Here is a 12,657-nt window from a genome sequence, read left to right on the forward strand (position 1 = left end):
CGCCCACAACCCCGGAAGCCCCCTTTAGTTGCCTCTTACGACAGGCAAGGAATGCCGTGACCCTATTCTATCCCCGGGACTACAGGGACAAGCATTGAAATACCTACAGAAATTATAAACTTTATATCCAAAACGCGTTTTTTACTTTGAAACTTAATCTTATTTTTTATATCAACTTACATTATTTTTGAAATCCTGTTTTTGTGTTTTTACAACTAACTAAAACATCTACACTAGATGTTTTTATTCAAAAATATATCTTATTTATTCTATAAAAATGTAAAATAAATCGTTTGCACTTATAACTTTTTGTTTAGCGCAAAATTTAATATCGCGGAGGTTCGTCTTTTGGTTATGCAAACTGATTTAATTATAACTAGCAATAAAAGCGCTCGTTTGCTCGCTTAAATGTAAATTAATTACATTTTGGTACATTGCGCGTTTCTTGAACAAAGATCCTAAGGCGTAGTAAATTATTTCCTTCCAAAGGAAACTCATTACAGTCTCAGACGAGTCCCGGTTAAGGAAGGTCTATACTTTCCTCTCTGAAATATTTTAGTTCTTGGAACCTATACACGACATTTAAAGTGAAGTTAAAGGGATATCAGAAGATTAAATACTTAAAAATGTTACTACGAGTAGCTGACCCGGCAAACGTTGTGTTGCCATATAAATAAAAAAATGTTAAGGGTAATCACTTAGGGGTATGAAAAATAGATAGTAACCGATTCTCAGACCTACTGAATATGCATATCAAATTTGGTGAGAATCGATAAAACATTGTGACACGAGAATTTAATATATAAGATTTACTTTTTTTAATTAACAAGTAGCAAACGAAGTTCAACGACATGAATCAGTTTAATTTTTTATCAAAATTGGTCTGGTAACTCCTTTCAGCATTTTTCGCTAAACCTTATAGATTTGGCCCTGAAGACCCATTTAAAAAAAACATCCTGTACATAGATATCGCTTGCGACAAAATATTGGTTACATAAAAAAACAAAAATCAGCGACTCATTTACGCAATTAAATTTGATGTTTTTAAAACATGTACCTAACTTATTTACGTACTGGTTTAAAACTTGACTAGTAACGCTTTAATATTCGGCATATACGGATGTATTCATTAATGAAATACACGATAATTTGATCAATTCAATCACAGAATTTAATGAATGTGGAGATAAATTACAAAAAATGTACATTAAGACGTGTAGATAACATCTGTTGGTTTACGAGATTTATGACTTGTTGGCACTTAGTAAATCGGACTAAAAACATTAATCAGCAAACGTATTGACGTCATTAAAGTCTCAAAAAAATCGAATAAAAATCTGGATAATTACTACGTTCTAACCACGTCTACAAAAGTCATATTTCTTATTAAAGGTTAAAATGTATGTTAATTTTTTGCTACAATTATAACGCATCTAAGTGCAGAAACATATTGTTTTATAAGATTAAAATTAGTGAGCATTTAGTCCACCTAATGGTAATTGGTCACTGCTACTCATAGGCATAAACCGTTACGTAACCAACTCCATATTATGTAACAGATTTTATCTGAATCGAATATAGATTCATTACCACTCCTGGAGTCTGTGACAGCCGTCTCAAAATATTGATTCATAACAATAAATATCTACTTCTGTCATTTAGGTAGGTACTATGCAGAACATAATTTCCTTCTTTTTTATTTTAAACATGTAACTGCTTTAACCATTCAGTGAGCGAGCAACACAAGCTATGAGCATAAATTTTTCATGACTTCATAAAAATCACTGAAATTTAAGGAAATTTTTAGGACGAACTTGGTGATAAAGCCGACGAAAAAACATAAAAATCGTTTCAGTCGAGTGGGCTGAAAAATCGATGTACACGCATATAACTTGATTCAATAAATGTAATAATACAATAAGTGCTAAGATAGTTCTAGTATAAGCTAGCCGGCATAACTCACTCACTTACGGAAACGCAAGATCTACTACACACTTGAAATAGGTGTGGCGGCAGTACCACCCTGACCGAAGATTAAAGATTCTATCATCTCTCAGCCATTTACATCGTTCTCTATAATGTTTGAGCAATCATTTTAAATTACAATATTTATTAATTCAAGGAATCATGTGACAGTGAACCATGTACAAAACAAACGCATTTAAATTGAGGAACTTATTTTTATTTTAAAAGTTAATTTATAAGATTGACAAATTTGTCAACAGCAACGTTGCTACAGTAGTCAAACAGGCGCCGTCGTTAAATTTGTCAAACGGAGTAGCTGCTACAGTGCGCTTTAATCAAATTAATTAAGAATTCAAGTGACCGCAGCGCGAAATTATGAGAAGTCGTTAATTATGAGAAGTCGTTAATTTCGCGGACAATTTAACTCTCGACCGATTAATCGGTTTCATAATTCGAAGTTCGTCTCGTTCAGAATGGCTGACAGTGTTTCTCAATTTATTGTTTTAAAACTTAAACGATTTTTTCAATATCTTAAGTAACTGAACTAAACAGTTTTTAAAATAATCTTAAAGGTTCGTCGAGATTGACGTTTAAGTATTTTATCAAAAATCTTCAAATACAGCCTTGGAAGAAGTAGGTAGGTAGTAAAATACTTTTAAAAAATCATGTTCAAAGATTCCGTTACATACTAATATACCAACATACATACGTCTCAAGCTAATAAAAGCGTATTAAAATCTTAACTCTTGAGTGAACCTTAAAAGTTAAGTGTTTACTTCTGTAGCAAAAATTAAATTAGGTATATTATTACATTAAATTTCATAAATTGTTGTTTTAATTTTAATTAAAACAAATCAATTGTTCCAATCGAATTTATTAATATTAAAGACTTATAAGCGGAAGGTTGCAGGTCCTACACCAGACAATCTAAATAACGACTTTAGTTTTGACTAGATTCTATGTACACGTCTCGGGGTGTATAAGGCTACAAATCATAATCATCAATCAGAAATCATTAGCGCTGTTATATAAAACGGACAACATTATGTATATTCCAAATGGAAAAATACTCTTCGGTTGAGTGACACTGGAATATTTCCAAGGGAATTTTCCGGTGATTCGCTCGCGCTCCATCGTCCGCCAGCCGAAAATCCAAATATGAAGCGTTGCGCGGGGTGTCCATTTCGATTAAACTTAACGCAAACGTATAGTATGCAGTGGTTGTATGTTTCATATTATATGATATTTAAATGTTAAATGATATTTAGTTATCTATAATTTATAAAAGCAGTGGTAGCCTAGTGTGTACGAAACTCGGCAATCAAGAACCTATCAGCGTAAAATATTGTATTTAATCAAATACTCGTAACCATGGGTTTTGAAGGTTTACCTACCCAATGTTCATGACGCAAGCTGGAACCGTAAGGAAATAAATGAGCTACACAATATCTAGGGACGCGACATAGCAAATAGCATAGAATACATAAGTATCTTCTTCCATAGTAAGTTCTCGTACATATCATATTACTTCATCTTCCTAACGTGATTACGAGACTGACTCCGTGTATAGTTTACAACAAGTCGACTGCCACATACGATGAGCTACTTCAGCGAGATACTCAACTTGCCGCTGTTGACTACCGCCCTCAGGAAAGTTCTGTAGACCGTCGCTTACGGAATAGCTCGAATCTAGCGCTCGAATATAGTCGACGGTCGACTTTCTAATGCGAATGTGAACTCAGGCGGCAAGCAACTTGGTCTTTACAGCGAGTTGATAAGCGCCTTCGAGGGAATCGTACTGAAATCAATAAAACTCAAACATACCAGTTTAAAATATAAAAAAATCCGAAGCGTTATTGTTATTTCTTAAATAGAGTAGTCAATCGATTTATATGAAATTGAGCAGTAATAATCCATGGTCCTTCTCCAATTTTATGTAATAAATAATAATCTAAATAAATTCGATTGAGAAAAATATTTTAATTTATAATATTTGGCCATTTTCCTATCCATGCAATTCTTCATTCAAACGGAATATTGTCAAATATAAGTCCAGCACAATTTGAATACAATGAGTGTAATTATCTTACAACGTGCAAAAATTACGCTTTTGTCCTGATATAATTGCAGACGGTAATTACCTACCTCTAAATTTAATGTAATAGTAATTGTGATGTAAGAATATTAAATACCTTTATGTATATTTTAATTGAAGGAAAGCGAGGCATGCCGAGGCGTTCCAACTTAACGCTCGTTATTTTTCGGTTAATGTCTATCTTCTATTCACGTCGATTAAAATATTATATTACAATATAATACTATAACATTAAAGTAACCTTGACATCACAAGTTGAAACACTTATATTACAGAATATAATAATGTTGTACGAAATAATAATCTTATCATCCAGCTAAATAATAAAGCCAAAACTCTTGGAAAATTTTGAAATTGCTGTGAAAACATTATCCAAAATAAACTGCCACTTCAAAGATACTTAAATTGAGAAGTAATTGTATAAACATTGTTTGTAATAAGCGGGCCAGATACACTGAAATAAGGTTCTAACCGAATTACGAAGCAATTCATAATTAGGTTTATAAACGAGCGCTAATTAGGTAGATAGGTTTCTCTACATGACCTTTTTTGTATAATCTTATTTATAAAATATATTTATATTATAAAGTCTATATTATAAAGTGTGTATGAAATAAAATACTATAATGAAACTATTACTGATCCGCTGCTGATTACGGGTCTTCTCTCTGAATTAAAGTATTGTCCACAGCGTGTATAATATCACAGTATAAGGATATAATATTGTTTAAGTGTTTTAAAGCTCCGTCTTCGTTTAATATGTAATAAATCAGGCACTCTTACATGACGAGTCCAACTTGGTCTCAGCGGTATGATGTAAGGAACGACCCATTGCTAACTTACGACTCTAATCACATTTGCAATCTTGTTGGTGCTCTGTTTTTTTTAATAAAAATATTAAATATTGACGTCATATCATCTTTGATACGTCAGTGTCATAACCCTGTAAGCGCTCATGTCATAATATCTCACTAAACTTAACATTACACCCAAACATACTTCGTAATGTAGTTCAACAGTGCCAAAGTAACCCTCCAATAACCAAGTTTGATTGTCTTGCGAGCGACTAATTAACTGAGTTGTGAATATGCCAATCAAAAACCTCTTGACCCATATATAATACTTATTTAGTTCAAGCTATGATTTTTGCATGTGACTTAATTAATTTGGTATTCGCGCGACAGACGGCGCATTTTGCAATAGGTATATAGCACTAGGTAGGTATATAGTAAATAGACTACATAGTAATAGTACTCTTAGTCTATATATTAGTAATGAGTCATCCCTCTCTCTCTCTTATAAGTAAATAAATCTAACAAGAGAACGTTGCCAATATTATCCTTATAAAATGTCAAATTATCATGCAGACTACTTGAGCAGTCTACTTGATAGTAAGTGTCACTCCCATCCATGGATTTCTGTAATCTACTACTAATAGAATCGGAGTTCTACCCGAGACTCAAATCAAAATTCCAATCCCCAAAGACTAAGTCAAATCCATTCGTGTATACTCCGCGTAAAACTGCTAGTCCGCTCTGAATATACTCGTATGTAATTGTATGACTACACCTGCTCGCAACAACTTCAGAGCGGTCTAGCAGTTTGGCGCGGACTATAACTTGTGACATAACCACACTCTTTAAACCAGCACACAGCAACACTTATGCTGTTTTAATTACCTTAATTAATTGATTGAAGAAAACTCGAAGGGAGAATGTTACGCCAAAACTTGGTATCGGAACTTACCGTGACTGTAAGCATACTACAAAGAAACTCAATATGCTATCTAACGACAGAGTTGTATTTGAACATACCATATCTATAATTTAACTCGAAGTTTGAACGTGGCTTTGAAATCAAACTTGCTACTTACGTACGTTAGGACTTATAACTCATGGAATGTAGCACGTTGTTTGAGCTACTTTGTAGTATTGAAAGGTGACTTAACACTACTATGAAATACTTATAATAAGTATCAGAGGTTACATTTACGGTTCGACTCCGGCGACACCACCGCTACACCTATTTCTGCCTGATAACAGCAGTGTTAAGCGCTGCTGTGTTCTGGTTTAAAGGGAAAGGTAAGGGAGACATACTTCTCCGAGGCGTTCCAGCTTAGTTCTCAGGAGTAGCGGCGTATCTGTAGCCGACCTCAGGTAGGAATATCTAATCCTATCTGGGTTTGATTACAGATACCCATGGGCAGCAGTACCCACTTACCATCAGGTGGCCTGCATGCTCGTCTGCTACTCCTATATTATAAAAAAAGGTATGAATGTCATATTTGTAAGCTTCGTGCATACTTCTAAACGCCATTGAATGATTGATCAAATGCGTACCTTATTCTGAAGCCGGTGAAGGAGCCTCGTGTAGACACACCTTTACGACACCCCGAAGTAGATCACATAAACATTAAACACTTCTGTTAGGAAAAGAGCAGAAATAGGTGACGAACAAAAATACGCAAGGGAAGAATTTGGAGTAAAATAACAAAATATAAAGGAATTCCGTTATCTAGAAGCAAAACAGTGCGTCAGACAAGTTGAGTTTATCTAACCCTATTACCCATGTGCACTGAAATGTATTCGAAGATGTAATTACAAAGAAACGTAAATAATGAAAATGCAATATGGAAGTCTAAAATACAATAAAACAATTTCAAACTGCTTTCCTGAAATGAAAGTGTAATTTATTCTATCCCTTATCAATCGGAAAAACCCAGATCCTACAGTTGAAGCGAAAAATGTCACATAATTTCTTTAGATCAGAGCTCACTTCACTCGTAATTCTTTTTAAATTACGGACAGCTGTCCTTAAGTAAAGTTATGAACAAGAAGTAGGCTAGGAAACTAGGCTGATTTTGTATTTACGTTTTCCCTGGATATGAAAACTAGTCTATATTCGACCTTTGTTATTTATTTATTTTTTGATATCTTACAAACAAAGATGACGTTCATTGTATTTTTTTAACCCATCATATTTTCACCACACATTAAATTTACACATTGTTTTAAAACATTGGTAGATACTTACAACTTCTATTATTCTTTGATTTTGGCATTTACTGTAAAAAACTAAAATAATTTCAAAGAGCGCGTTATAGAAGCGAAAAAGAACGAACGATCAAAAAGTACCGCAACGTGCAATTATGATTGTCCAAGACTATTTATTTCAAAGTATAAGCTCTTGAAGATTTCCAAACAAACTGTCTCACGAACGAGGCATTATCGGGATCGTCTTAGCTTCATTGCTCTTTTAATTTTTCTTAATCGTCGCTATATTTCGCTTATTACTTATTTTGCTAAGGTCTCCCAAAAAGAAATTTTAAATAGAATAACCATTTTACTTATTCGTATAATGATAAATTAGTTATATTATGTACATATGTGTTAAATGCCTATCTATTTTAAGAATGGAAGCGTACCTATAGGTAGAGTTGCGTTTTTAGCGAAGACGACTCTCATATTATCGTGCTGTACCTACCCATTGGTAAGCTAATCAAAATTTATCACACAAAACACATGTAATAATACATAGCATTTTGCTTGCATTGCACCAAATTGTGTAAGGTACATTTTTCATTTAAAACTAGGATTTTCTCAATTCAAATGAACAATGAAATCAAACGCTTGAGTATGTTATAAAATTTTAGTGCACGCATGTCGATATAAAGTGGAGTATGTGTAAGATTTACTGTTTCACATTAGGCCGTTTCAAACTTAAAAGCTTTCCAACGTTGGGTACCTATAACAGTATATCTCGGGAGTCGATTAAGTTAAATTACTTTGAATCTCAACCTCCTTAGCCGTCGTATTCTCTTTATTTCAGCTATGGTCTCATTGTATTTATTGTACTTTTATAATATAATTTGATGCCAATTACAAGAAAAATATCACAGTAGAAAGCTGATAAGAAAAAGAAACGAAAATAATCCTACATCCTCGATAAATGTACCTAGATATGAAGAGAGTAAGTTATATGTCATAATTTTGTATTTTTAGGGTGCCGCGCCCCTGATGGTCCCTTATATGTCAGAAGTTGGTCACATTTGCCCCACCACGCACAATCCGGCTGATTTTGTATTGGAGACTCTCCTTGGAGATTCGGAAGCTGCCGCACATATGTCAGAACTATGCAATAATGGGAAATTAACAAGAAAACTGGACAGAATGCAAGTCAGAGGTGGAAGGTAAGTTTAATATCAAGTTTGGAGTTCAAAAAAAAAATAGTATTTACGCCTAATGACGAAATAGTATTTCGAGTAGGCGCGAGTACCACTATGTAAATAACACACTCGCCACGATGCTCGGCCAGCCCCAAATGGTGTAGATTTTTCAGCACAAATCAACGGATTACGCGTCTGACTTCGTGTGCGCTTTTTACATACTCATCATTGTTCGGCGAGTTACTCGGCCGATTGTTTGCGAGTATCTAAACCTGACATAAATGTAAGATGTGTAAGTGAAATCTGGCGTAAGAGCACGATGATTTTAATCCAGGCTTCCCCTAGCTTTGGGCAAAGACTCGTAACCAGTATTGAGGTATTAATAGGAAGAATTTGCATACCACTTTTATGGTACATAATATTTAGTTCTTTAATCAAACACTTAATGCAATACAAATTTAAATGTAAAAAACAATTGCTCTAACATTTTACAGAAAACCTGTACTACATTCAGATGACTCCATCCAAAGAATATTCGTAGAGCACGTCGCCAAAGAACAGACACAAAATATGGAGTTTCCGACGACATTCTCTACGCAATTTAAGATATTAACGAAGCGTATGTTCATGCAGAACAGGAGAAACATTGTAAGTTTTCCTTTTAATCTAAATTCCATATAAAAGATGTAGGAAGCAGGAATGCAGTCGTATTAAAAATCGTAAAATCCTTCGTGGTGCAGATCTGCCTTTGCGCCATTTCTACCTAAGAACGTGTATTAATATGTTCAAGTTCACAGTGTGATAAGAAATGTATACAAGACCAGGACGGTTCCAACTGACCACTTAAGAGTAAACAATGCAACCGATATTTAAAATTGATTACATATTACTTGAAACAGCTATTGATTACTGAAAACAGCTACCTTTGTGTTCATTTGCTATTCATATTCACTTCTTTCCTTCCAGATAAGCTTATGGATCCAATTCGCGCACCATGTGATGTCTGCTTTACTGCTGGGCGGTATATTCTTCCACGTGGGCAACGATGGCAACCAACCCGTAGTAAACTTCAAGTTCTGTCTAAGCTGCCTGGTCTTCTTCATGTACACTTACGTCATGGTTCCTATTTTGATCTGTAAGTATATATAAGAAGATCTCTTGGTACCGTATGCGAAATAATTAGTAATATGTTGATGTATGGGGCTTAATGATTAGCTTTATCAAGTTGGTTGTCTGTGACTGTTTCCTAAAGAGATAAACATTTATCATAATAATGCCAATAAAATAAAATTCATGTACACGGTTTTACAAATTATCCATTAGTTGGCTAATAAAATCTACAAGTTTCGTGCATTAGGACTCTAGAGAGAAACAAATACGCACAAAAACTTTTTGTCTACTTTCTAAAATTGAATATGCAGATTTCGTCTATATCCCGTAAAAGCTGCGTACAAATTCTAACGGCTCACTGCCGCAAGCGACTCCGGAGACAGTGCAATCATTTTGGGAAAGATCTTTTTAGGAATTTCAAAATTTACATACATAACTAATTCCACGTTGCATATTGGATCCGCAACGGCCTTGCTAGCGAACGAAGCGGAAATATTCAACAAAAATATGCATAACAAAAAGTTTCCGTACATTTTTTGTTCGGTATCAGTATTCCCTGACGACAATAGGGAAATTTTGTAGGATTTTACGTCACTGATTACATTGTGGTGTGGCTTATTGAATTGACTGACTTTTGTTCATGCCTGTGTCCCAATGGGATAGCATTTGCGAAAGTGGTCTATTATTTAATAATATAAATGTGTTCTGTATTGGATTGTAAATATTGATAATATTGGTTATAATGTATTTAGATTTATTATAGAACCCTTTTTATAATCAACTTTTCATTATTATATTGCTAAGTACGAAATAGTAGAATTAGAATTAGAATACGAAGTAGAATGTTGATTTCACACACTTTGATAGCATTTTGGATAACTTAGTTTTATAAGATCCCTCGTGATAATCATTTCGACTTATCATTGTTTCCTTGCCCGGTACTTTTATACCTTACTGCACACACTCTTTCGAAGGATCGGAGATTGGCACCGCGATGTTATCCAGTACCCCGGAATTTTACTTTAAAATGCTCGAGACCGTCTCATGTTAAGTTTAATTTCTAACAATGATATCTTTTCCAGTTCCACTAGAGATGCGGATGCTGCGTAGAGAGTACTTCAACCGCTGGTACAGTTTGAAGGCTTACTACGCCGCGCTTACTTTGTCGTCTATTCCAGTTATGGTATGTTTTTTAGAAACAATCATATATGTGTACCTTTTTAATAAGGTTTTTGTTCTGTCCACGTCATTTATATGATTTTCATATTGCAAAACTTAGTCGAAATAAAGGTACCTAATAGCCCATATATCATTAAGAAAGTTTCTTCTTTTGAAATCAAGTTATATCTGAACAGTATCATTAGGCAAGTCTCTTTTGATATTTAGTATAACCTTTATGAAGTCCAATCAAAATTTAAGAAATATAAAAATATTTAGATTTAGATACGTAAGTTAAATAATTAAGATGTAACTTAATAGGAAACTAAAGCATTTCCTAGTTTAATCAAAGCTGTGGCCGTTTGCAATATCAGCTAAATTGTACAACAATCGAAATAGATCGAGCGTGCATAATAATACAATGCACTCTCTATTCGTTGAAACAAATTGGATAATATTGAATAACAATTAATGTTTTAGTCTGTTCATAAAGGTTAAATTAAATACTTAACGTAGGTACATTAAACACATGAGTAATATTGTATTATTAACTTAAAGATATATCTTACATTTTCTAATATTCACACGGGCGTAAAAACAAAAGATGCCACAATCGTTTATGTGTATGGAACAAATACAGGTCTGTGGTATGGAGAATGGTATTACATGTTACCAAGAAGCCCGTAAGTACCAACATGATTCAACTACGAGTATATCTAACACATTGACAAATGCGTTGCTACCCTTAGGTCCTGTCTTATCCACACCCTTAGATCAAAAATCATGAAACTCGACTCTTGACGATCTTGACTTCTAAGTTTTGTAACTTGCACCATTTTGGTTCTTTATTTATTTTTACATATTTTTTGTTACAGATAATACTCGGCATGATGTTTCTTATTATATGCTATGTGATGTCTGGCCAGCTGTTGGAATGGGACCGTTTCATCATGTTTAGTATCAGCGGCCTGATGATCGCACTATGCTCTGAGGGCTTGGGATTACTTGTAGGAACTGCTTGCAGCGCTACGGTAAGAATAATTTTCATTGATTCTGGCTTTGACGGTATTATTTTAAAGACCCTGACATAAATGCCATGGATAAATACATTAGTCTAGGATACCCTGCCTAGGGGTCAAACCAGGTACATAGGTATATGAGATCGGTATAGCGACAGCTTACTTAATTAATTGGTACTCTGTTTCAGAATGGCTCCATCATTGGTCCAGCAACGGTGGCACCGCTTCTTGCTTTATCCTGCTACGGAATGGGCTTTGGACCCTACATCGAAGCTTTCATGAATGTGTTGATGTCTATGTCTTATTTACGATACGGTGTCACTGGATTCTGCTTAGCATTGTACCAGAAACGGGGGCTAATGAACTGTGACGTTGATTTCTGTTTGTACGCTGATCCCAAACTTCTTTTACGAGATTTGGGTATGGCAAATAACACGTATTCAATACAAATCATATGTTTAGTAGCGTTTACACTCTTGCACAGAACAGCCGCGTATTTTGCACTCCGGTACCGCCTAACAGCAGAATATTCGAATAAGTTTATGACTTATATAAGCAAGTTCTTGAAACATAGATAACGAGTTAGATTCTTAATGTATTGTGACTAAAATATACTTTTCGACACTTGAAGCAGTAAATAATAACTTAATTACTCTTTCAAGAATTGCATCACCTTTGAAATAATTTGGCTTTGAGACCTCCCCGGTCGATATTGGTAAACACACTACTGTTTCACATTTCTACATTTGTAAAAGAATTTGTAAGTAGCAAATTTTTCTCAAGCAAACCTTAGCTTACCTATTTGGTATAGATTTTATAAGACAACATGCGACAAGCGAAATACAGAACTTTATCAAAGCTTTTATCGGAAACTGGATCTTAGTAAGTGTATCTACAAATATTTTAAGTTACGATATTCCTGAGGATAAAACGGATCTGAAAATTAATTTAAAGTACCAATGTTACGAGAATTTTATCTCTTTAGGGAAAATAAGAGTAATATCAAATTACTTTATGGCGGTATCATATAAGTTATCATATAATTATATTTTAATATTAATAAGTAATGAATCAGTTGCGTATTACCATTAATGTGCGTAAAGCGGTTATTTGTCTACTAAAGATAGGAATACACACCAACCTGG

General features: G+C 34.2%; 1 protein-coding gene across 1 annotated transcript in view; it reads left to right on the top strand.

Annotated features, from left to right (window-relative positions):
* The window catches only part of LOC140749552 (ATP-binding cassette subfamily G member 4), a 71,361-nt gene extending 59,142 nt beyond the window's left edge, over positions 1 to 12,219 (top strand). Inside the window, exons 6-11 of the mRNA XM_073082638.1 lie at positions 8,062 to 8,249; positions 8,720 to 8,873; positions 9,192 to 9,360; positions 10,418 to 10,518; positions 11,369 to 11,524; positions 11,701 to 12,219. Coding sequence (XP_072938739.1) covers positions 8,062 to 8,249; positions 8,720 to 8,873; positions 9,192 to 9,360; positions 10,418 to 10,518; positions 11,369 to 11,524; positions 11,701 to 12,090 — 1,158 coding nt within the window. The 3' untranslated portion in view covers positions 12,091 to 12,219. The remainder of the gene's footprint in view (positions 1 to 8,061; positions 8,250 to 8,719; positions 8,874 to 9,191; positions 9,361 to 10,417; positions 10,519 to 11,368; positions 11,525 to 11,700) is intronic.
* Positions 12,220 to 12,657: the final 438 nt, after the last annotated feature.

The sequence above is a fragment of the Epargyreus clarus genome, unplaced genomic scaffold (genome assembly GCF_041222505.1).
Source record: "Epargyreus clarus isolate Ecla_fem2 unplaced genomic scaffold, WU_Ecla_fem_2.2 ptg000018l, whole genome shotgun sequence".
Taxonomy (NCBI): domain Eukaryota; kingdom Metazoa; phylum Arthropoda; class Insecta; order Lepidoptera; family Hesperiidae; genus Epargyreus; species Epargyreus clarus.